Source organism: Oncorhynchus masou, chromosome 3 (genome assembly GCF_036934945.1).
Source record: "Oncorhynchus masou masou isolate Uvic2021 chromosome 3, UVic_Omas_1.1, whole genome shotgun sequence".
NCBI classification, from domain to species: domain Eukaryota; kingdom Metazoa; phylum Chordata; class Actinopteri; order Salmoniformes; family Salmonidae; genus Oncorhynchus; species Oncorhynchus masou.
The window spans coordinates 24,789,262-24,815,101 of record NC_088214.1 but is presented as its reverse complement, the minus strand read 5'-3'; the positions used below and the strand labels follow the sequence as shown (position 1 = coordinate 24,815,101).

The 25,840-nt window shown below is 45.1% G+C and overlaps 1 protein-coding gene across 1 annotated transcript in view; it reads left to right on the top strand.

The window, feature by feature from the left end:
- LOC135513245 (histone-lysine N-methyltransferase 2C-like) overlaps positions 1-25,840 on the top strand; it is a 135,286-nt gene that overhangs the window by 72,805 nt on the left and 36,641 nt on the right. Inside the window, 21 exon segments of the mRNA XM_064936091.1 lie at positions 8,378-8,464; positions 8,743-9,503; positions 11,274-11,408; positions 12,974-13,090; positions 13,563-13,667; positions 13,804-13,908; positions 14,342-14,523; positions 14,836-15,000; positions 18,949-19,055; positions 19,170-19,244; positions 19,668-19,880; positions 20,392-20,514; positions 20,972-21,097; positions 21,319-21,449; positions 22,890-23,103; positions 23,239-23,331; positions 23,603-23,650; positions 24,661-24,807; positions 24,955-24,987; positions 25,130-25,246; positions 25,492-25,636. Coding sequence (XP_064792163.1) covers positions 8,378-8,464; positions 8,743-9,503; positions 11,274-11,408; positions 12,974-13,090; positions 13,563-13,667; positions 13,804-13,908; positions 14,342-14,523; positions 14,836-15,000; positions 18,949-19,055; positions 19,170-19,244; positions 19,668-19,880; positions 20,392-20,514; positions 20,972-21,097; positions 21,319-21,449; positions 22,890-23,103; positions 23,239-23,331; positions 23,603-23,650; positions 24,661-24,807; positions 24,955-24,987; positions 25,130-25,246; positions 25,492-25,636 — 3,229 coding nt within the window.

The window sequence follows — 25,840 nt, the reverse complement described above, 5'->3', positions numbered from 1 at the left end:
AAACATTAGCACGAAGTAGCAAGAAGTACAATACAAATATGTGAGATAACTAACTTGCTATCTGTTATATTGTATAGTTTTGGAATCATAACATTACGTACATTCGAGGAAAATCGGCAAGTTTCTTGACATACGCTATGCAGTTGAAGTCGGAAATGTACATACACCTTAGCCAAATACATTTAAACTCAGTTTTTCACCATTCCTGACATTTAATGTTTATAAAAATTCCCTGTCTTAGGTCAGTTAAGATCACCACTGTTTTAATAATGTGAAATGTCAGAATAATAGTAGAGAGAATTATTTATCTCAGCTTTTATTTATTTTGTCACATTTCCAGTGGGTCAGAAGTTTACATACACTCAATTAGTATTTGGTAACATTGCCTTTAAATAGTTTAACTTGGGTCAAACATTTCCGGTAGCCTTCCACAAGCTTCCCACAATAAGTTGGGTGAATTTTGGCCCATTCCTCCTGACAGAGCTGGTATAACTGAGTCAGGTTTGTAGCCTCCTTGCTTGCATATGCTTTTTCAGGTCTACCCACACATTTTCTATGGGATTGAGGTCTCAGGGCTTTGTGATGGCCACTCCAATGCCTTGACTTTGTTGTCCTTAAGCCATTTTGCCACAACTTTGGAAGTTTGCTTGCGGTCATTGTCCATTTGGAAGACCCATTTGCAACCAAGCTTTAACTTCCTGACTGATGTCTTGAGATGTTGCTTCAATATATCCACATAATTTTCCTACCTCATGATGCCATCTATTTTGTGAATGGCACCAGTCCCTCCTGTAGCAAAGCACCCCCACAACATGATGCTGCCACCCCCGTTCTTCACGGTTGGGATGGTGTTCTTCGGCTTACAAGCCTCACCCTTATTCCTCCAAACATAAAGATGGTCATTATGGCCAAATAGTTCTATTTTTGTTTCATCAGACCAGAGGACATTTCTCTAACAAATACGATCTTTGTCCCCATGTGCAGTTGCAAACCATAATCTGTCTTTTTTTATAGCGGTTTTGGAGCAGTGGCTTCTTCCTTGCTGAGCGGCCTTTCAGGTTATGTCGATATAGGACTTGTTTGACTGTGGATATAGATACTTTTCTACTCGTTTCCTCCAGCATTTTCACAAGGTCCTTTGCTGCTGTTCTGGGATTGATTTGTACTTTTTGCACCAAAGAACGTTAATCTATAGGAGACAGAACGCGTATGATGGCTGTGTGGTCCCATGGTGTTTATACTTGCGTACTATTGTTTGTACAGATGAACATGGTACCTTCAGGCGTTTGGAAATTTCTCCCAACGATGAACCAGACTTGGGGAGGTCTACAATTTATTTTCTGAGGTCTTGGCTGATTTATTTTGATTTTCCGATGATGTCAAGCAAAGATGCACTGAGTTTGAAGGTAGGCCTTGAAATACATCCACAGGTACACCTCCAGTTGACTCAAATGATGGCAATTAGCCTATCAGAAGCTTCTAAAGCCATGACATAATTTTCTGGAATTTTCCAAGCTGTTTAAAAGCACAGTCAACTTAGTGCATGTAAACTTCTGTCCCACTGGATTTGTGATACAGTGAATTAAAAGTGAAATAATCTGTTTGTTAACAATTGTTGGAAAAATGACTTCTCATCTACAAAGTAGATGTCCTAACCGACTTGCCAAAACTACAGTTTGTTAACAAGAAACGAGTTTTAATGACTCCAACCTAAGTGTATGTTAACTTCCTACTTCAACTGTATTTACAAAAGTGCTGAAGCGGGTACCTTGTAAAAATCATCTGTCTTCGATTGTAACACTCACTACCGAATTCCATAACTGCCTCGGGAAGCAATGTCTGCAAAAGAACTGTTCATTGGGAAATGGGTTTCTATTAGAGGTCGACCGATTAATCAGAATGGCCGATTAATTTGGGGCCGAGTTCGAGTTTCCATAACAATCGGAAATCTGTATTTTTTGACACCGATTTGGCCTATTTATTTATTTATATCTTGCAATCTTGCAACCTTACAGTTAACTAGTCCAACGCTATAACCATCTGCCTCTCGTTGCAAGGAGTGGAGTGCCTGTTACGCGAATGCAGTAAGCCAAGGTAAGTTGCTAGTTAGCATTAAACAATCAATCAATCATAATCACGAGTTAACTACACATGGTTGATGATATTACTAGTTTATCTAGCGTGTCCTGCGTTGCATATAATCTGACTGAGCATACAAGTATCTGACTGAGCGTTGGTAGGCAGCAGCAGGCTCGTAAGCATTCATTCAAACAGCACTTTCGTGCATTTTTCCAGCAGCTCTTCGGTGTGCATCAAGCATTGCGCTGTTTATGACTTCAAGCCTATCAACTCCCGAGATGACACTGGTGTAACCGAGGTGAAATGGCTAGCTAGTTAGCGGGGTGCGCACTAATAGCGTTTCAAACGTCACTCGCTCTGAGACTTGGAGTGGTTGTTCCCCTTGCTCTGCATTGGTAATGCTGCTTCGAGGGTGGCTGTTGTCATTGTGTTTCTCGTTCGAGCCCAGGGAGGAGCGAGGAGAGGGACGGAAGCTATACTGTTACACTTGCAATACTAAAGTGCCTATAAGAACATCCAATAGTCAAAGGTTAATGAAATACAAATGGTATAGAGGGAAATAGTCCTATAATTCCTATAATAACTACAACCTAAAACTTCTTAACTGGGAATATTGAAGACTCATGTTAAAAGGAACCACCAGCTTTTATATGTTCTCATGTTCTGAGCAAGGAACTTAAACGTTAGCTTTCTTACATGGCACATATTGCACTTTTACTTTCTTCTCCAACACTTTGTTTTTGCATTATTTAAACCAAATTGAAAATGTTTCATTATTTATTTGAGGCTAAATTGATTTTATTGATGTGTTATATTAAGTTAAAATAAGTGTTCATTCAGTACTGTTGTAATTGTCATTATTACAAATGCATTTAAAAAAATATGCCAATTAATCGGTATCGGCTTTTTCGTCCTCCAGTAATCAGTATCGGTATCTGCGTTGAAAAATCATAATCGGTCGACCTCTAGTTTCTATGGCCGAGCAGCCACACACAAGTCTAATATCACTATGCGCAATGCCAAGCGTCGGCTGAAGTGGTGTAAAGCTCACCGCAATTGGACTCTGGAGTGGTGGAAATGCATCTCTGGAGTGATGAATCACGCTTCACCATCTGGCAGTCCGATTGACAAATCTGGGTTTGGTGGATACCAGGAGAATGCTACCTGCCCGAATGCGTAGTGCAAACTGTAAACTTTGCTGGAGGAGGAATAATAATGGTCTGGGGATGTTCTTTATGGTTCGGGCTAGGCTACTTAGTTCCAGTGAAGGGAAATCTTAATGCTACAACATACAATTACCATTCTGTGCTTCCAACTTTGTGGCAACAGTTTGGGGAAGGCCCTTTCCTGTTTTAGCTTGAGAATGCCCTCGGGCGCAAAGCGAGGTCCATACAGAAATGGTTTTGTTGACATCGGTGTGGAGGAACTTGACTGGCTTGCACAGAGCCTTTACCTCAACCCCATCGAACACCTTTGGGATGAATTGCAAAAATTTGATAAATGGCTCATTTGAGAGAAGACATCCTCCCGCGTTATGACATCGGCTAGTATTGAAATCTGACATGTATTATAGACGTTTTCATGATCTAAACGTCATATTCCTATTAACAGTGAATCGAGAGCAACTTTATCACAGTGCTAGGAAGAGTAGCTGCTGCCTAATAAATACATATACGTCATACCGGAAGGATTTCTGCCTGCATGAACTCCAATACACGTGAACACATGAAATGATCCAGGGAATCGATAGAACATCACTCAGAGATTTATAAAAACCATGTAACATTAAAAACTGGTGAACTTTTCCCTTTAATTTTCCCTCCTACAGTATTAAGAATTTCCTGCACTAAAGTTATACACTGGGGCGGCAGGGTAGCCTAGTGGTCAGAGCGTTGGACTAGTCACCGGAAGGTTGCATGTTCAAACGCCCGAGCTGACAAGGTACAAATCTGTCGTTCTGCCCCTGAACTGCCCCTGAACTCACTGTTCCTAGGCCGTCATTGAAAATAAGAATTTGTTCCTAACTGACTTAACTAGTTAAACAAAGGTAACATAAACACCAGATGTACGTTTTGACTCGGGAACAGGAGTGGATAAATACACTACCGTTCAAAAGTTTGGGATCACTTAGAAATGTCCCTGTTTTTGAAAGAAAAGCACACAAAAAATGTCCAATAAAATAACTTCAAATTGATCAGAAATACGGTGTAGACATTGTTAATGTTGTAAATTACTATTGTAGCTGGAAATGGCTGATTTAAAATAAATAAATGGAATATCTACATAGGTGTACAGAGGCCCATTATCAGCAACCATCACTCCTGTGTTCCAATGGCACGTTGTGTTAGCTAATTCAAGTTTATAATTTTAAAAGGCTAATTGATCATTTTGTATTTGCATTTTGCAATTATGTTAGCACAGGTGAAACCTGTTGTCCTGATTAAAGAAGCAATACAACGGGACTTCTTTAGACTAGTTGAGTATCTTGAGCATCAGCATTTGTGGGTTCGATTACAGGCTCAAAGGGCCAGAAACAAAGGCTTTCTTCTGAAACTCGTCAGTCTATTTTTGTTATGAGAAATGAAGGCTATTCCATGCGAGAAAGTGTCGAGAAACTGAAGATCTCATAAAACGCTGTGTAATACTCCTTCACAGAACAGCTCAAACTGTCTCTAACCAGAGTAGAAAGAGGAGTGGGAGGCCCCGGTGCACATCTGAGCAAGAGGACAAGTACATTAGAGTGTCTAGTTTGACAAACAGACCCCTCACAAGTCCTCAACTGGCAGCTCAGTACACCAGTCTCAACATCAATAGTGAAGAGGCAATTTTTGGGATGCTGGCCTTCTGGTCTTTTATTTTTATTGGCCAGTCTGAGATATGGCTTTTTCTTTGCAGCATTAACTGACATGTTGTCCACCTAATCAAAGGATCAGAGAATGAATCTAGTATAGCATTGAAGTCCACAAGCGAAGGGAAGAAGTGAGCGGAGGAGAGCGCATGGATGTGAGAAGGAATACATTGTGGCTGTGTGTTTACGCGTGATCAGAGGTGTATTCATTCCGATGATTCTGTTGAAAAATATTTTTTAAACATCCATTTATTCCATCATACGTCCATGTGTCGCTGTCTGTCACCTCAAATTTGTCTCTCGACCTGTGTGCACCTACGCTTCAAGCACATAAAATATGCATCCAACCTGATATGACATTTTATCAGAAACATGTTGGGTCATTTTCACAGCTTTCTATTTCCTTTCAACCAGAGGAAATTTTACACCAAAAAATGTTTCCAGTTGATAATTTTTTTGTTATTGCATTTTCTCTCCGGTCCCTAAATGTCTTTGCTCTGCAAAACAAGCAGAGATGGCGGAACTCAGATTTTCACTTTGACGGGTGGTTGCAGATGGGTTATTTAGCAATTGTGGCTGGTGTGGGGGAACAAACAGCTGACCCGCACACCACTACAGCTTTATTGGTCCATAAACTTGCAGGAAGATTCTTAAGTAGCTACATTTTAGCAAATTTATTGAAAATGAAATAAAGACGACATTTTCCCCCACAAATCTACACCCCATAATTTAGCTGATACAGCTAGCTAGCAACACCACAGGTGAATATGTTCGTTATTGTAATCTGTGCTAACAGGTCACATAGCTATCTACTTGGCAAGCTAGCTAGCTAACTTATTGCATGCATGTCCGGGCTCATCGACACAAGTCTTATTATTAGTGAATTAAACAAAACTAATATTTGCAACAAGAGTTTGATTTTTTGTCACTGTGTTACTGTCCTCTGCATTGTGCAGTGGTCGTGGGTCAGGCGGTGAGTGGCGGCTAGCATAGCAACAGTTTTACTATGTGGGGGGACTACCACCGTCACTTGCCCAGACAGAGATCAATTAACCAAATATAGATGGAGATACAGTGAAACAAAATCACATGAATTGATTATCAGACAAGTCACAGGCTTTTAGTGCCAAAAAATGCAAAACATTTTGGGACTATATCAACAATGGATTAATTTAACAAATACCAAAAGATAGTTTTGGATGAAATTTTCCGATAAGCTAATTAACATGCAATCAAAATGTGCTAATCAGTTCTGCCCAAACTAAACTAAATATGATCATGAGCACTCACCTCAACTTAGCTAACATTTTCCCAGCCTAAGAAAAATTGTAGCCAAATGGAGATTCAGTGAAAATAATGCTTTTCTTAGACTCAGAGCAGCGTGATGGCATTGTCCCCATCCAAATGGTGCTGTAATGATCAAGTTTCCAACACATGGCTATTGCTTTAAATTGATTATAAAGATTGGATATGACTTTGGGAGTTTTATTAAACAACAATTTGAAACATGCCTTCAATTGCATTAGCCTAATTTATTCCAATATGTTCTTTGTTCAGTTGATCATAACTCGGCCTGAGGTAAGTTTTCCAGTCTCCTCGCTTTTCTAAGACTAGGGCTGTTTCCTCGTCTACGCTGCTGCCGGCCTCTGATGTCTTCTAGAAATCAGGATTTTTTTTCGGGTTCGTGCTCATTACATTCCTGTGTCGGACCAGGCTTGTGCTCAGGCTTAAGCTCACCGGGGTTGGGTAAGACCGGGCTAGAATTTTCGGGCCTGGCGACAACTCTAGCTCAGAGCCCTGATATGTAGCAGTTTGTCATGGTTATTCCTAGCCCTTCCCCAGCCAGCAAAAATGCTCACATGGCCTACGTTTGGACAATAGTAACAACATGGGAAGTTGGGAAAAGTGTTTGTAGTTCATTGTGCCAAGTTGCCATCATGAATTCTCAGGATAGATGTGAGGAGCTACCGGAGAATGTTCAAGAATGCAATGACAAATCATTTTATTGCAACACAGTCCACAGAATTCTACGTTGCTTGATTGGGACAAAATTGCTTACATTATGTGTGTGCACCACTAGATCTGTTCTCCACAGTTGACTTGAAGTGTGCGGTAGCTCAACTGAAGTGTTTAATAGCCTGCAGCTCAGGACCGTTAACCTCCGCTAATATTGAGTTAATAAAGTCTTCCTGCCCAGTGTTGGCCTAGATCGATGTCTATGCCATGAGAAAATTTGGTATTTTTATGTGACAGATTCATTATTTAGTAATGGATTATTTGGTTACTTTGTGGCAATGGAGGCTGCTGATGGGAGGACGGCTCATATTGATGGTTGCAATGGAGTCAATGGAATGGTACCAACCACATGGAAACCACGTTTGATGTGTTTAATACCATTCCATTGACTCCATTCCAGCCATCATTATGTGCCGTCCTCCCCTCAATAGCCTCCACTGCTTTGTGGGGCACTTGGCTGGAAATATGCAAGTCTCAGTGGTTCGGTTTAGTTTGTGAGCGAGGGACAGCCACTGTAATTAAAGGCTTCTAGCTTGGTTTGGATTTACAAATCAAAAGCTATGCCACTTTGGCTGTTGGGACTTAGGGTGTGATTTGAAATAATGCACAATTAAAACTGACTCATTCCATGCCTCCCGAGTGGTGCAGCGGTCTAAGACACTTCATCGCGGTGCTTGAGGTGCCACTTCGGACCCGGATTTGATCCCAGGCTGTGTTACAACCGGCCGTTACCGGGAGTCCCATAGGGCGGCACACAATTGGCCCCTCGTTGTCCGGGTTTGGCCCGGGGGGGGACTACACTTGGCTCATCGCGCTCTAGCGACTCTTTGTGGCGGGCCGAGCACCTACAGGCTGACCTCAGTTGTCCATTAAACAGTTTTTCCTCCGTCACATTTCTGTGGCTGGCTTCCGGTTTAAGCTGGTGGGTGTTAAGAATCGGGGTTTGGCGGGTAATGTTTTGGAGGACGCATGACTCAACCTTCGCCTCTCCCGAACACGTTGGGGAGTTGCAGCAATGAGACAAGATAGTAATTGGATTGAAATTGGATATCACGAAGTTGGCAGGAAAAGAGGGTTTAATACAAAATGTTTAATAAACCGACTCATTTCACTGCCAATAAGCCTGCTGGGCATCATAATATTTCCACCTGTATTGGCCCCCTCTAATATTTATTTATTTATTTCACTCTCACCTCTCTCACCTCTCTCGCGCCTCTCTCTCGCGCCTCTCTCTCGCTCTTTCTCTCTCTGTCACCCACTTTTTCATTTTCATTCCATTAATGTTTAATTATGTCCATATCCTGAGATGAAAATTATGACTCTAATCTCTCCCAGATAATCGGTAGTTATGTAACAGGCTGCGTCTGGCCATATGAACAGTCGATGATGGCGGCATGGCAGCTTGGTTTCTCTCATTCCCTTCTTCTCTCCTAGGTGTGTCGGGGGAAGCTGCTGCTGTTGAGGGGGTGGAGCAAGAGACTGAGGTGTCTGTCAACAAGGACCGGAGCCAATTACATACAGGTAGGTCTCCCCACCACCATAATCCATTACTACAGCCAAATATTAGCTTTACTTTCAATGTATAGTTCTTCCTGTACTTCTATTTCCACTTCCTCACAATATTTGGTAGTCATTTTGAATAGGCCCTATACCAGCTTAGTTTCGGCAACTTCTGTTGCTTGACATATTGGTGTTAAATTAGCCTGTGTTGTGCATCCATTCTGGTTTATCATTGATTGGTTTCCATGATTACATTATATTGAAGTGTCCTGTGTTGTGATCTCTGTTTAATTTCTCAGAAATGCAACCAGCAGCAGAGACCATGATCACTTCAAAAGAGAGTCCTGAGTCTCCCAGGTTGAACAAGCAGGATCCTGAGCCGCCCATACATCTTCCAACCCAGACTCTAGCAGAGCCAGAGCAGCCACAGGATATGACAACAGGAATGACCAAGTCAGCAAACACAGAACCCTCTTCTGAAATGAGGGTGGTCAAACCCAGACCCAGCACAGAGGACATGAAGGCCATGACCCCACCCACCACCACCACCACCACCAAAGAACCTGGTACTGCATCCGTAACCATCAAGGACGAACCCATGGAGGCCTCAGCCTCTGAGCCTTCAGAAGTGGAACAGGTTGAAGGTCCTTCAGGTCTGGAGACTGCAGCGAAGGAGGCTTGGAGGGAGAAACAAATGTCTGGGATTCTGACTGATGGGGTTTCGACGGTGGCCGGCGCCTCGGAAGAGATGGACACCACACCTGAGACTGAGAGCAAGCCTAACCTCTCCCACCTCAGCCCCCCCATCAATGATAAGCCCTACAAGACATCTATGGAAAGACTGGCAGAGATGGCTGCGTCCCCTACCCATTCCCCCCCTAGGAACAGGGGTCCCTCTCCCAGGCAACCTCCCCAACCCCACCACCCCCACCCTACCCTGGGGGAAAACAGCAGCAGCTTCTCCTCCACCACCCTCATACCACTCACCCCTAAGATCGGCATGGGCAAGCCAGCCATCTCCAAGAGGAAGTTCTCCCCAGGCAGACCCAGGGTGAAGCAGGTAAGACATTGGTAGTGCTGGGTGGGCGGTGGGTGTGTTATTCTTAGTATTTCAAGGGTAATCATGCTTTATCCCAAAGCTACAGAATCTCTTTTAGAATCACTTATTTGCTTATTTATTAAATTATGTATTACGTATTTATGTATTACATAGGTCTGTATTTATTATATTTTCAAAAAGCATGTATAATCCCGGGTTGAAAACCATAGAGTAATTGTTTTATGCCATTGATCCTCTGTTTGGTCATTGTGTGGGTGAGTGTACGTATCTGATGATGAGAGGTGGAGAAGCATTCTGAATGCTCTGCCCCAGTGTGGTGACTTGACTCAGTGGTTTGAAATAGGAACAAAACAAGTGTTGCTGCTGCAGAGAACACTTAACCCGGAGAACTTGCCAGTGGTGGCAGTTGAGAACCATTGTGTCTGTTGTATCATCAGCAGAGTTCAAGGCCGTTCTCACCCTTTCCCCTCAGTTTTCACTTGGTCTGTTGGACTCTAAAAGTCACACTCTGCAGAATGAGAATGTTTATAGAGTTGTATTCCTTATGCCATATGCAAACACCTTCAACAAGACCGTTCACACACTTTACCCCCCCCCTCTACATAATCTACCATACTTTCTCTCACTTTGTCTACACACAGACACACGCACTGCCCCACAGCCCTATAGGAACACACTGCCAACATACATACACAGTATTAGCACACTACTTTTTATAGATCCATATAGCCTATATACAAGACTGCAGTATAACATCAAGAATTCAAGTGCACCTGTCCTAGACTAGTGTGTCCTCTCCATGGAAATCCAAGTATATGTCTTGTGCATTCTCCCTTGTATACCTTTCATTAGGGTTTTGTTAAGCACATTCCACTTTCATCAAGCCGCTAGTCAGGGACACTGTATGCGGGTTGGGACAAATCTTATGTGCTTAGAACTGGGATATTAATCACACCCATGGCTATGATATATTATGGATGATTCTGAGACTGAGAAGAGTTAAGCTTTGAAACACTGTGTTTTTCTCTCCAGATATATCCTATTTCTTAAATAAACGGTGGGTGTAGACTTAGACTAATTTGTTAGTTCAGGCCTGGAGGATATCTGATGTGGAAATTTGAATACAGTGCAATCTTGTGTACATTCAGATTTAGTGTCTTCAAGTCTAGCATGCTTCTGTCTCGAGGCATGCTCTGTCAGTCGTGCTGCCTGACGTAACCAGGCGTTGTTTTGTCAAAAAGCCAGTGGTATGAGTGAGGCAGTGACACGGAGTTGCCATGGCGAGAGGATGCTGAGGTCTCTTCCTCCTCCTCCTGCTGCTGTTACACGGTGCCGTTACCTTGGCGAATGCTGCTGTGCTGTGTGAACTCAAGGTTGCTGTGCCGACTAACACAATTCTGCTTAACCCATGCAAATGCTGTCTGAATATCTACCTCCAAACGTGCCTCAACTTATTGCATGAGAGATCTCTAGGCATGGCTTCAATATATAAAGCATCATGTGCATCATATCATCCTGGTTTTACACCCCAAATCAGAACAGAATCATTAACTCTGCTTTTACTTGGGGTGTGTTGAATTGCCCCAGCAAGCTTCTTCAGCCACTAGCCTTTTTTAAAACTCACTGCATCTTTAACATCACTGTCTCTTATGTTTACACCATCGCTGGCTTGGTTTTTAAGTTGCTGCATTTTGTCGCCCTCCTCCTTCCTTCCTTCCCTCTCCCACTCTCTCACCCCCAACCCGACCCCCCCCCCTACCTTTACCTTAGGGCGCATGGCATGGGAGCCCCCATAGCAGTGTGAGCTCTCCCTCCTGGTCCCCAGACCAGCCAGAGGGGTGGGACGTCTCAAATACCAGGCAGCTCTCCTCCGGCTGCGGTAGCCCCGGGTGGAGCATCCGAGTGGTAAAGAACCATGGCTCTCTCTCTCTGGAGACCACCAGAACCACCACAGGGCCATGCCACGGCAGCGCCCTATTTACCACTTAGGCTTTGTGAAGTGCACTGGCAGAGTGATGATTGATGTCACTATCTTAATGATGAACTTTCGTCATTAATCATCCATCATTCACCTATCAATGCTTCACCAGAGGAGAAGAGACTGGTGAATTCACAGTGAGAGGCTAATTGGGGAATGGTGGATGTGAGCCTATAGTAGCTTAATACAACTCCCCCTTAATGGCAGAATACCTCACTTTTATCTGCCAGAGACAATCCCTTTCTAGGCTTTGTACATGTAACGTTAACCCAAAGCATGGTGCTATAGCTTGGCCTACGTTTGCAGCCCAAGGCAGAAGGTTTAATCTGCGTTTGTTTCTTAGTTTGTTTGTTGTTTTGTTTGATTCATACATTTGTGGGTAAGTTTGGGAAAGGGTGGAGATGGGGATTTTATTAAGTGGGCTGTGTGGGCCTGCCCAAGTGGATACTGCAATATGTCGCCATGGTGATATTAGCGTCACAAGTCTAGCTCTAAGTGAGGTGGTAATTGCTGGGTCTTAGCAGGGGTCCAGGGCAGGTTAAATGGCACCATACTGTGTGTCAATCAGGACGTCAGATGGCTGGGGGGCTGAGAGGGACTGGTCTGGAGCTAAACGGGGATCGGGGAAGAGGTTTGGGTGGTGGGGGAGATTCATGGAAAGTAGACCCATTTGACAGTCGTGATTAGGCCCAACCAGCCACCAGCACCGGAAATGTGTTGACAGCATAATGGAGCTCAAATGGCCAGAATAACATTAGAGGCCCTCTGTCGACAGCCTGGACAGAGAGCCTGGACTCTTTTGTGTTTGAAAGGCTGCCTCGCAGAATGTTGCAGCAGAGAGAGAGGCCTAAGAAAGATCAGAACGTCAACAGGGCTTATTTGATGAAATGGGTTTTGTGTTGTCACCACTGGACAGACTATGCTCTGAACAGTTCTAGAATGTAGAGTAGTCCTAGTTGAATACATTTGCTTCTCTCCTGAATCTGAAATGACTGCTTTTCCCCCTGCATCAATTTATGGTTCGTAGCTTGAATGAAGTGCGATTCTAATATTTTTTTAGGTTTGGACTTTTGCAAAACAAACCATTTCTTATCTGTGCGTAGGCTTTGCTTGCACTAGCAACGTTCTACTACCTACCATCCAAGCAAACAACACTGGAGGGGAAATGCCATTACCTCTGTGGAAGTAGACCGAGCTGTTCTTCCTGTTTTACAGTCTTATCTCACTAGATGCCAGCAGCCTCACAACTCCACAGTGGGCTGCAGGAAAGGTTCTCTATGGCAGACTTTTTAATTAAGCTGACTTCATCGCTCAGGTCTAGCAAGCCAGGACGCACGCGCGTGTTTCTGTGTGAGACCGAGCGCGAACTGTGCAATTGTGTGCGTTTCTCCCCGTTTGCTGTGTGTGAGTATGTGTGTGTGTTTTCTCTTTGTGTGTGTGTTAGTTTAGAAGGAGCACTAAGGTGTGTGTGTGTGTTTCTCTCTGTCTGCAGGGTCGAGGGTCAGGCTTCCCTGGGAGGAGGCGACCCAGAGGGGCGGGGCTGTCGGGCAGAGGAGGGCGGGGCCGAGCCAGGGGGAAGAACGGCGCCAGTCCCACAGTCAACCCGGGGGTAGGCTATGTCACCAACCAACCTGATCACTTTAGTTGACACTAATCCATTACAATGAATTGGTAGGCAAAGCACTGTTTTATTTACCCCTTATCCATTAGTGTCCTAGGTTCCCTGGTGTGTATTGTAAACAGACCAGATTATGTTCTAGCTGTAAAGACTGCAACATAAAAACACAATCCTCCCAGTGGGCATGTTACTCAATAGCAAAGGGTATTGACACAGCATTAGTGTCGCAGTCTAATGCTAATCAATAGCGATATCTTGGCATTGTCTTGTGATGTTGTCATTTTCACGTGCTGTGAGACAATCACATGTTAGGACATGCCCTATAATGAAGCCCTATGGAGATGTAGGCTATACCCCTGTATTATTGGTAAGAAATCAGAGCATAATTTTTCTCATACAGGGACACAATCCTTCTCAATCCATACTGACTGTGAATGTGTGCATCATGCTTCATAACATGCAGGTGACCTCCATGGAATCACCATACCAGGTAAAGGAAGAAGAGGAGAATGCCATGCACAACACTGTGGTCATATTCTCCAGCAACGACAGTTTCACATTGAAACAGGTGGGCATGTGTATTCATACACAATTTATACATTCACTGTACCTTTAACAATTATTCAAGTATTCCCTCTTACCCTAGTACAGTGGAACTTTGAATCTCTATTACTGTATGTAAACTCCATTTGTTTCCCTCTCAGGACATGTGTGTGGTGTGTGGGAGTTTTGGTCTGGGTGCTGAGGGTCGTCTCCTGGCCTGTGCCCAGTGTGGGCAGTGCTACCACCCATTCTGTGTTGGCATCAAGGTAAGGCCCCCGTCCCTTACAGTGGCAGAGCCACTCTGAGGTCTTCATGAAGATTGATACTACATAAGAACAGGAAACATGGAAACTCCAGTTATGATTGGGCTCAGGGTTAATTGTCTACTGATTTCAAATCCTTTGAATTGTGTAGCCAAGATGTTAACCTGGATATGATTGATTCAGTGTGTGTGAGTGTCAACTGCATTAAACGGACCATGTTAACTCTGTAATCAGATGTTTGGCTCAAGTTGCTTCTATCCTTCTATCTTAATGCTGCCAATTACTGCAAACAAAACTCTTTAGTGTAGCTCAGCTGGACAGCGATATATCAATGTCCATTACTATAGGACTGTTTTACTGAGACAAGCGCACGCAATGTGGACTTTTGCCAATATCCTCACACAACCCATCTGATCCTGTCCTCTCCTCATCCCAGATCACCAAGGTGGTGTTGAATAAAGGCTGGCGCTGTCTGGAGTGTACGGTGTGTGAAGCGTGCGGCCAGGCCACCGACCCGGGCCGTCTGCTGCTGTGTGACGACTGTGACATCAGCTACCACACCTACTGCCTGGACCCTCCGCTGCAGAACGTTCCCAAGGACAGCTGGAAGTGCAAATGGTGTGTAGCTGCCTGCTGCCTCATCTGTGCACCCCCTCAACCTCTTCCTATTATTATAACATGGCTGTGTCCCAAATGGCCCCCTATTCTCTATATAGTATAACATCAATATTCGTAGATGTAAGTGGAAAGTCAAAGTACCAGTAACAAAACTTGATTATTTGCCGTCCCCTCACACAGAAAAACCTTTCCTTTTCCTCCATGAATGATTGAGTTGTTATTTCTCAATGCCCTGTACTTAGTGTACAACCACCTGAATGTACTACTCACCTCTTCATTGACACCTGTCCTCACTCCTGTGCCCTCCTGCAGGTGTGTGTCCTGTACCCAGTGTGGTGCCACCTCGCCAGGCCGGAGGTGTGAGTGGCAGAATAATTACACCCAGTGCGCCCCCTGTGCCAGCCTGGCAACCTGCCCCTTCTGTCTCCAGGACTACAGCGAGGGCGAGATTGTGGTGCAGTGCCGCCAATGCGACAGGTGGGCCCCCTGCTCCTCCCCAACCAGCCAAATGTCTTTATTATTATATTATTATAATTTTATTTACATGTTCACCACCATTTCATGTGAAGTGCAGTCTGTCACATCAGAGACTTACAGGCCCTTTATGGTACCCTTAACCCCAACCCCCTTCTAGCCCTGCCCCTTTATGGTACCCTTAACCCCAACCCCCTTCCTCCCCTGCCCCTTTATGGTACCCTTAACCCCCTTCTCCTCCTGCCCCTTTATGGTACCCTTAACTTCTTGCGTCGCGCAATCCCGGATTCTATTTATGGCCTCAAGCTCATTAGCATAACGCAACGTTAACTATCCATGAAAATCGCAAATGAAATGAAATAAATATATTTGCTCTCAAGCTTAGACTTTTGTTAACAACACTGCCATCTCAGATTTTCAAAATATGCTTTTCAACCATAGCTAAACAAGCATTTGTGTAAGAGTATTGATTGCTAACATAGCTATAAGCCTAGAATTCAGCCAGCAACATTTTCACAAAAACAAGAAAATCATTCAAATAAAATCACTTACCTTTGAAGAACTTCAGATGTTTTCAATGAGGAGACTCTCAGTTAGATAGCAAATGTTCAGTTTTTCAAAAAAATATTATTTGTGTAGGACAAATCGCTCCGTTTTGTTCACGTTTGGCTATGAAAAAAACCTGTATCCAGTTATAGCCTCAAGCTCATTAACATAACGTAACGTTAACGATTTCTGAAAATCGCAAATAAAATGAAAATAATGCGCCTGCTCTCAAGCTTAGCCTTTTCTTAACAACACTGTCATCTCAGATTTTCAAAATATGCTTTTGAACCATAGCAAATCACTAATTTGTGTAAGAGTATGCTAAGCTAGCATTTAGCATTTAGCACGCAACATTTTCACAAAAACCAGATAACCAAATAAATAAAATCATTTACCTTTGAACAGCTTCGGGTGTTTTCAATGAGGAGACTCAGTTACATAGCAAATGTTCAGTTTTTCCTGAAAGAATCTTTGTGTAGGAGAAATCGCTCCGTTTTGTACATCACATTTGGCTACCGAAACGAACCGAAAATTCAGTCACCAACAACGTCAAACTTTTTCTGAATTAACTCCATAATATCGACCGAAACATGGCAAACGTTGTTTGGAATCAATCCTCAAGGTGTTTTTTCACATATCTCTTCATTGATATATCGTTCGTGGAAGCCTGCTTTCTTCTCTGAATACTTGCAGCTGAGGTTTGCGCACCAATTTCGGCGCAGGACACCGGGCGGACACCTGGTAAATGTGGTCTCTTATGGTCAATCTTCCAATGATATGCCTACAAATACGTCACAATGCTGCAGACACCTGCCCCTTTATGGTACCTTTAACCCCCTTCTCCTCCTGCCCCTTTATGGTACCCTTAACCCCAACCCCCTTCCGCCCTTGCCCCTTTATGGTTCCCTTAACCTCAACCCCCTTCTCCTTCTGCCCCTTTATGGTTCCCTTAACCCCAACCCCCTTCTCCTTCTGCCCCTTTATGGTTCCCTTAACCCCAACCCCCTTCTCCTGCTGCCTCTTTATGGACCCTTAACCCCCTTCTCCTCCTGCCACTTTATAGTACCCTTAAACCCAACCCCCTTCTCCTCCTGCCCCTTTATGGTACCCTTAACCCCAACCCGCTTCTCCTCCTGCCTCTTCATGGTACCCTTAACCCCAACCCCCTTCCTCCCTTGCCCCTTTATGGTACCTTTAACCCCCTTCCGCCCCTGCCCCTTTATGGTACCCTTAACCCCCTTCTCCTCCTGCCACTTTATGGTACCCTTAACCCCAACCCCCTTCTCCTTCTGCCCCTTTATGGTTCCCTTAACCCCAACCCCCTTCCGCCCCTGCCCCTTTATGGTACCCTTAACCCCCTTCTCCTCCTGCCACTTTATGGTACCCTTAACCCCAACCCCTTCTCCTCCTGCCCCTTTATGGTACCCTTAACCCCAACCCCCTTCCTCCCTTTCCCCTTTATGGTACCTTTAACCCCCTTCCGCCCCTGCCCCTTTATGGTACCCTTAACCCCCTTCTCCTCCTGCCACTTTATGGTACCCTTAACCCCAACCCCCTTCTCCTTCTGCCCCTTTATGGTTCCCTTAACCCCAACCCCCTTCCGCCCCTGCCCCTTTATGGTACCCTTAACCCCCTTCTCCTCCTGCCACTTTATGGTACCCTTAACCCCAACCCCCTTCTCCTCCTGCCCCTTTATGGTACCCTTAACCCCAACCCCCTTCCTCCCTTTCCCCTTTATGGTACCTTTAACCCCCTTCCGCCCCTGCCCCTTTATGGTACCCTTAACCCCCTTCTCCTCCTGCCACTTTATGGTACCCTTAACCCCAACCCCCTTCTCCTCCTGCCCCTTTATGGTACCCTTAACCCCCTTCTCCTCCTGCCACTTTATGGTACCCTTAACCCCAACCCCCTTCCTCCCTTTCCCCTTTATGGTACCTTTAACCCCCTTCCGCCCCTGCCCCTTTATGGTACCCTTAACCCCCTTCTCCTTCTGCCGCTTTATGGTACCCTTAACCCCAACCCCCTTCTCCTTCTGCCCCTTTATGGTTCCCTTAACCCCAACCCCCTTCTCCTCCTGCCCCTTTATGGTACCCTTAACCCCAACCCCCTTCCACCCCTGCCCTTTCATGGTACCCTTAACCCCCTTCTCCTCCTGCCACTTTATGGTACCCTTAACCCCAACCCCCTTCCTCCCTTGCCCCTTTATGGTACCTTTAACCCCCTTCCGCCCCTGCCCCTTTATGGTACCCTTAACCCCCTTCTCCTCCTGCCACTTTATGGTACCCTTAACCCCAACCCCCTTCTCCTTCTGCCCCTTTATGGTTCCCTTAACCCCAACCCCCTTCTCCTCCTGCCCCTTTATGGTACCCTTAACCCCAACCCCCTTCCACCCCTGCCCCTTTATGGTTCCCTTAACCCCAACCCCTTTCTCCTTCTGCCCCTTTATGGTTCCCTTAACCCCAACCCCCTTCTCCTTCTGCCCCTTTATGGTTCCCTTAACCCCAACCCCCTTCTCCTCCTGCCTCTTTATGGTTCCCTTAACCCCAACCCCCTTCTCCTCCTGCCTCTTTATGGACCCTTAACCCCCTTCTCCTCCTGCCACTTTATAGTACCCTTAAACCCAACCCCCTTCTTATCTTGCCCCTTTATGGTACGCTTAATATCAACCCCCTTCTCCTCCTGCCCCTTTATGGTACCATTAACCCCAACCCCCTTCTCCCCCTGCCCCTTTATGGTACCCTTAACCCCAACCCCCTTCTCCTCCTGCCCCTTTATGGTACCCTTAACCCCAACCCGCTTCTCCTCCTGCCTCTTCATGGTACCCTTAACCTGCTTCTCCTCCTGCCCTTTCATGGTACCCTTAACCCCCTTCTCCTCCTGCCACTTTATGGTACCCTTAACCCCAACCCCTTCCTCCCTTGCCCCTTTATGGTACCTTTAACCCCCTTCCGCCCCTGCCCCTTTATGGTACCCTTAACCCCCTTCTCCTCCTGCCTCTTTATGGTTCCCTTAACCCCAACCCCCTTCTCCTCCTGCCCCTTTATGGTTCCCTTAACCCCAACCCCCTTCTCCTTCTGCCTCTTTATGGTTCCCTTAACCCCAACCCCCTTCTCCTCCTGCCTCTTTATGGACCCTTAACCCCCTTCTCCTCCTGCCACTTTATAGTACCCTTAAACCCAACCCCCTTCTTACCTTGCCCCTTTATGGTACCCTTAATATCAACCCCCTTCTCCTCCTGCCCCTTTATGGTACCCTTAATATCAACCCCTTCTCCTCCTGCCCCTTTATGGTACCATTAACCCCAACCCCCTTCTCCTCCCGCCCCTTTATGGTACCCTTAACCCCAACCCCGCTGTCCCTCTGTCGTAACCCCAACCTCTTCTCCCTCTTCTTCCTCTCCCAAAGATGGATCCATGGTTCCTGCCAGGGTCTCCATTCGGAAGAGGACGTGGAGAAAGCAGCAGACAGCAGCTTTGACTGCACCATGTGCCGTGTCCACAAGACCTCCAAGGGTAAGGACAACTAGCTACAGTATAGCCTTCTGAAACCTTGCTACACTATCTGAGCCTTGCAGGCTGCAGCCAATTAATCATTGGCTTTTGTGTCCCTCTTCACTGCATCAACAGCACTAGTGTCCAAGGCCAGAGACTCCATTGAGCCGGCAGCTATGACGCAAGTTGTCACAAAGGCTAAAGAAATGGGTAAGAAGAACATACTGCCTTTTGTGTTTTTAGATATTTCTTCTAGATATTTCTTGTTGATTGAGAGATATCTTCATCTCAGAGTGGCTTTTTAACTCTTCAACTTAAAGGAAAACTCCACCCAAAAACTATCTTTTGGTATTTGTTTTATTAGTGCATGGTTGACATAGACCCAACATATTTTGCTTGTCAGCAATCAAGTTTTCAAGATCTGTAACTTTCAATATACAGAAATCACCCCTGTATGATGCAAACACAGCATCATATGATGCAAAGGTTACATATTTTGAAAACGACTTTCAATCAACTTGGACAATCCAGTACATTAATTTATTCCAGTTCATCTAGGGCCATCATACATTACCATAACAGTGTGAGTTGTGTGTGTGTGTGTGTGTGTGTGTGTGTGCTTGTGCCTTTCAGACTTGGCGAGGACGTACACTCAGGACGGTGTGTGTCTGACGGAGTCGGGCCGGTGTCAGCTCCAGAGCCTGTCGGCCCCTGCGTCGCGGCGTAGGAAACCCAAGCCCAAGCTGAAGCTGAAGATCATCAACCAGAATAGTGTGGCAGTGCTGCAGGCCCCCCTGGACCTGCTGTCAGAACACTCCCGGGACGAGGACATGGAGGACCACAGAGGTGCCTGACTTTATTGATTATTTTTCACAATAGTTTAATGGATCTTACCCCCAACTCAGTATACAGCAAAAACAAAGCAATAAATAAGGCTCCTTTTACAAAACATATGCAGTTTAGGCATTGTCATTGATTGTCTTGAGAATGTAACCAGAGGGCCTGACTTTAAATACAACAATCTTGTCAGAAAACACTATGGACAGTTTCCTGTACACAAATGAACACTAGTTCTGGATTAAGAAGCACCTTTCCTCTGAAATGGCAGTAGTCCTTCACATTCTCAAATTCACATGACTCTTGACAGCAGACAAATAGGTGGTGGGGTAGAGTTGGGGGTGCACTTAATTATGAGGTAAATTCCCAAAATGGAAAATTCCAGAAGTTCAATTAGGTTAATCTCTTGAAGATGACTGGAGTTGAAATTGAATTGACCTTGGGTGCTGTTGCTTGGGGGGGGGGGGTACTTCCCCTTGTCTGTCTGCTCATCACCTCTCACTCATTCACTCACTCGCAGAGACGGACCTCTCTCTGGACTGCGAGGGAAAGTCTGACTCGAGCCCGGAGCGAGAGACAGCAGAAGACAAGTCCAAGGGGGCCGACGACAGCAAGAAGAGGAAGAGGAAGCCGTACCGGCCGGGTAGGGCACCTGATTGGAGGAGACAGCTCCTCTGGAGCGTGAAATGGTGCAGTACGTGCCGCACAGCTAGCCAAGCTCAGGGATGACAAGACAAGGCCTTGGAAGCAAAGAAAGAAAGAGGGCTCATTCCGGGGGTTATAAATGGTGTTTTCTGTCGTTTGGATTAAAGATGTTTCCTTATCTAGTGAAAACCATTGATCCGTGCTTTATTAAACCACCAAGAAGAAGACCCACGTGTTCATTTTCCTCCCAACACCAATTTCCAAATTGAACCGAGATCAGTAGCATTCTAATAAAAGTTCCCTATGACAATTTGGATATTTTACTTGCTAAGAACCAGCAATCTTATCTCCCCCAATTTGTTTATAAGCTTTTTATTCAGCTTTTGACTGAACAGTTGGAGAGTATGGAGTGATTGTTAGTTGTGTTGGTTCATTGTTGAACATCTTTTTCTCAGGCATCGGTGGCTTCATGGTGCGCCAGCGGAGCCGTCCAGGTCAGGGCCCAGGCAAGGCCAAACGATCCCTGAGCAGGAAGGATTCCTCTGGCTCTGTTTCTGAACCCCCCACAGGGAAGGAAGAGGGTCAGTTTTCACACAACTCATCTACCTAAGTCCAATGCATCTTCAACTGCTTTTGCCTGAAAATCCTATTTCTACCTCTGTTGTACAAATAGAAAAATGACTCCTGTTTTAATCATTGGTGCTCGTGATTTTTGTTTTCTTGTAGAATACATAAACCTAATAAACAGATTCTATATTTTTAAGGACAATATTCTGATCCAAATGTTCTGCCCCTACTGCAGGCTGGGGAGAGGTGCTGCCTGACACCCCTTTGGAACAGACTCCCCCTGGGCTGGAGGCCCCAGAGAAGATCAAGAAACGCTATAGGAAGAAGAAAACCAAGCTAGAGGAGGCCTTTCCCACCTACTTGCAGGTCAGTCCCACATCTACATTATGACTCCGACATTTGTCTCAGGGTTTATGTGATTTGGAAGATGTCTTGTTGTTTTTAGAAACTGAGGGAATATGTGCAGCCATGATTTCCTTTCATAATTATAATGTTACAATCAGGCAACACAGCAATTTGGTAGGCAAAGTGTTTGGAGTAGAGGCTGTCTTGCTGCAAAAATCATCTTAGGATCCTCCATATGCAGATAAATAATTGTCTGAATAAGCTGCCAATCCAAATGTCAACCATCTTCTGTATTTAAAAATCGAGGCAACCATTCATAGATGCAGTAGCACCCTGACAGCCTGAAACGTCATGTTGCATTTACATAAATAGTAGTTATCTCACCCAATGGGAGGCCTGAGAATACAGATAATACTCGGCATACTGCCTGGCAACAACTTAAAGATGGACCATTAGAGACGGCAGCCCCGTCTTTGTGCTTTCTTAAAGTAGGAGAGAATGCCTACAGGCGTTACCCTGAGTGGGTAGCTTTACATCCTCTACTACTCTTCCTCTCCAAATGACCTCGGTTTGGGTTGGGAATCAATGCATTATGTTTACATAAATGTTTTGTTATTTAGCAGTCTTATTCCGAGCGACTTACAATTAGTGCATTCGTCTTAAGATAGCGAGGTGAGACAACATATCACAAACGTATCAAGAACATTTTCCCTCAAGTATTAATCAGCTAAGTTAGTGCTAGTAGGAAAGGTTAGTGCCATTTGTTGGGGAGGGAAGGCGGTTGGGGAGGGAAGGCGTTGGGGGCGCCGTGAGTTCCTCTCTCTCTCTCTCTCTCTCTCTCTCTCCAGTCTCTCTCTCTCCCTCTATTTATCTCTCTCCCTCACTCTCTATTTATCTCTCTCCCTTCCTCTCTCATCTCAAACCCTGAGCTCTATGTCACCTTGTGTTGGCCCGAAACAGATGAGATGTGAGGAGGTGCATTAATCCATGGGCATCTGTCACTGCTGGTCTGTACTCCACAGCAGGAGGGCCAGGCCCAGAGACCAAGTAAAACCTAAAGGGCCCCGACACCCAACACAGAGGAGGAGCACATTGGATTAATGATTTAAATGGTAAACTAGGCTTTTAATGTCCCAGCACAGTGGTTTGGCTGCAGCAGTCATGTGTCCATCCGCTGGAGAGATAAGACATTGCTGATGGGGAGATAGCTACGTGGATCCATCTACACTGGTAGAGAGAGAGAGAGTCCACTGACACGACTATTGGCAAAAGCAGCAGAAGTGTTTGCCTCAATGCGTCTCCTTGTCAACTTTGTTCTGCATAGCATATAAAAAAAAAGAAATACAAACAGAAGGGATGGATCATGTTTCTGTGCCTCTTGATAAAAGGTGTGAGATATCAAAGGTTGTCAGTTATCCTGAAGTGTGTCTATGGAGAATTGACCCATGCTGCGTTGTCTAGGAGGCGTTCTTCGGTAAGGACCTGCTGGATAAGAGCAAGCAGAGCAGGCAACAGGCGGTGGAGTCTGGCCTAATGGAGGAGGGCCAAGCAAGGGCCGGAGCCGGGCCCCAGAGGGAAAGGAAGCAACCCACCACCAGCTTCCTGGACCCCTCCTCGTACCCCCTCCTCAGTGTGACCTCGGGCACGTCCAGACCCACCAGACCACCAGGACCTCGTATGTACTACACAGATCCACATAGAGACACAGACACTCACACACACACACATACTCGCCTGCTCACACACACACATGCACTCTTTTCCATTGATCCATGCTGTGGTTCCTGACTGTCTGTCTTCTCATCCACAGAGCCCTCTGAAGAACCTCTAGTGGATCTGTCGGAGGTTCTCAATACGGATGCAGATCTCCTGGGAATGCTGGGGAAACAGACAGGTGACTCTGGTATGTCACTGATCTCTGAGGCTGTCATCGTGGGAGGAGTTTACTGCTAGCATGGGATGTCTTGCTGTCTGTCTTTTCAAAATGTCACTTTATCTTGTCACATACTTTTCATAATTATTTTGGACATCTTGTGTTTTGTTTGATCTTTATTTGACGTTGTTTCAGGTGTGTTTTGTGCGTTTTTGTTTGGTTTCAGTTTGGTTTCCTTGCTCTGTCTCCACTCTGTTTTATTCACTCATCTTGTGTCTTGATTTGGGTTCTGTTTCTGTAGGTCTTGATTTTTTCCATTTCCAGGTTGACACCTCACCTCCTCCTTTTGGTAAGGGCTCCATGGCATTAGTAGCAATAGTACATTCGCATTAATTTACCGTGTCTGGCAAGCTTTATAATTAGGCTGACTTCATCGCTCGAGTCTAGGGAGTTGGGACGTGTGTGTGTGTGAGTGTATGCGTCCGCACATTGGGATGTGAGAGTGCTTCTTTGGGCTCATCTTTACATGCATGCTCTCATGTCAACAATAGCCTCTCACATATAAAAGGTGTCCCCATCCTTTGTTTGGTTTTTGGTTCAGTTTGTGACATTCAAGGCAAACTGACTTTAGAAACGTGAGAGTGATTCAGATTCTCACTGAAACAATCGGTCAAGGACTGGCTCTCTATTCAAACTCAGAAAATGAACAATTTAGAGGCAAACGATTTAGAGAGAATGAGAGGCCTTGGTGAGTGGCCTTCAATATAGTGATGACACCGAAGGTCTCAGTCTCTCTCGTCCCTGCTCTGTGATTGGTGGAGAATGGCTTAGCAACTCCACTGAGGCCAATATGCTTCCTTTGTTCTTTCTCAGTAAATACTTAAGATCTCCTCAGTATTTATTTGATTAAATAAAAAAGTATTGGTAGCTTAGTTTGCAGCAGTCGTCCTGATGTTGATTGATAGATGGATGGATGGTTGTAATGTGTTTTGAGAGGATAGTAGAGATTGTGTTGAGATTCAGAGATTAATTTCAAAGGATAGCCTTCATGAGTAATCCTGCTAAGCTAGCACCGTTATCATCTTAATTTAATTTCCACACAATGCAGATATTCCCCTTGTTTTATTCAAATGAGATTAAAGACAAAAGCTAGACAAAGTTCTAATTAAAATTGCTGAAGGATACATGTTTTAATCTACATTATATGGAGAATAAACACAGAATCACAGATTGATTGCAGTAATCTTTGAAGTCCATCTCCATTGCATAGTTGTTAGTGTGTATCTTTGCTAACACGTGTGTTATTCAATGTGTGTTTTGTATGTGTCTGTGTGTGTACTTATGTGTGTGTTTTCTCAGCTGGTCTGGACATTGGACCCCTGACAGACAGCTCCCCAGCGCAGTCTCAGTCCGGCCGGAGGCCACTCCGTACGCTCCCAGATGAACATCTGGACGGGATCCTCAGTCCAGAGCTGGAGATGGCTGACGGTCTGGAGATGGCTGACGGTCAGTAAGGGGCCTGGTGGTCAACACCAGGTCTTGTGCTGACATCTGTTTTTCAGAACCCACATAGACACTTCACTTCTTGGTATAGCTCTGATCACTGAGTATCCATTTACTGAGGTAAATAATCTATTTTTCTTCTGGTTTTAGAATCGATTCTCAGCAAACTCTACAAAATACCAGGTTGGTTATTAGTAACCACTACTTTTGTAATCACTCTGTCCGTTCCTCTCCTTCAGAGAACCAGGGTTAAACATAGCCGAACGTTAGTATTATCTGTCTCTATCCGTTTTAACTGTGTTGTCTCTGTTGGTGCCCCCCATAGAGCTGGAGGGGAAGGACGTGGAGGACCTGTTCACTGCCGTCCTGAGCCCCAGCCATCCACCACAGCTGCCTCACCCCCACGGTCCACCTGGAGCCAGCCTGACACACCCACATGCAGGTATGATACCTATATTGATCCTGTAGCAGTTACTGGCAGTCTTTCGCTCTTATCTGAATATTTTATCAGACCGATGTGACCAGCTGGGTCTTCAGTGTACCACAAAACAGCCCACTGAGATAAAGCCTAGGCATTAGCTCTGGGAGCCAATGCAAGTATTCAGGTCTCAGGTGAGGTTGCTTGTCACGTGATCCATGGTTTGCCCAAAGTAATGCAAAGATATAATAATTTGTTTATCCATACAGGGAATGCCATGTTTCCACGGATGATAAACGGGCTGATGGGACCTAACCAACGATTCCCTCTGAATCCGTCCCATCCCGGAGCAGAATCATGTATCCCAGATAACTTCTCCCCCCTCCACCGCATGCCTTTCACTGACAATCCAAGGTACTAACTGCAAAACCTACCTTGCTTGCTCTGGAAAGCACTCTCTCTATCCACATAATGACCTGACAAACTGTAATGAATGCTATGTCATACATGCCAGATTAGTATTTGAAGGTATCTGCCGAACATTTACATTTTAGTCATTTAGCAGATGCTCTTATCCAGAGCAACTTACAGTTAGTGCATTAATCTTAAGATAGATAG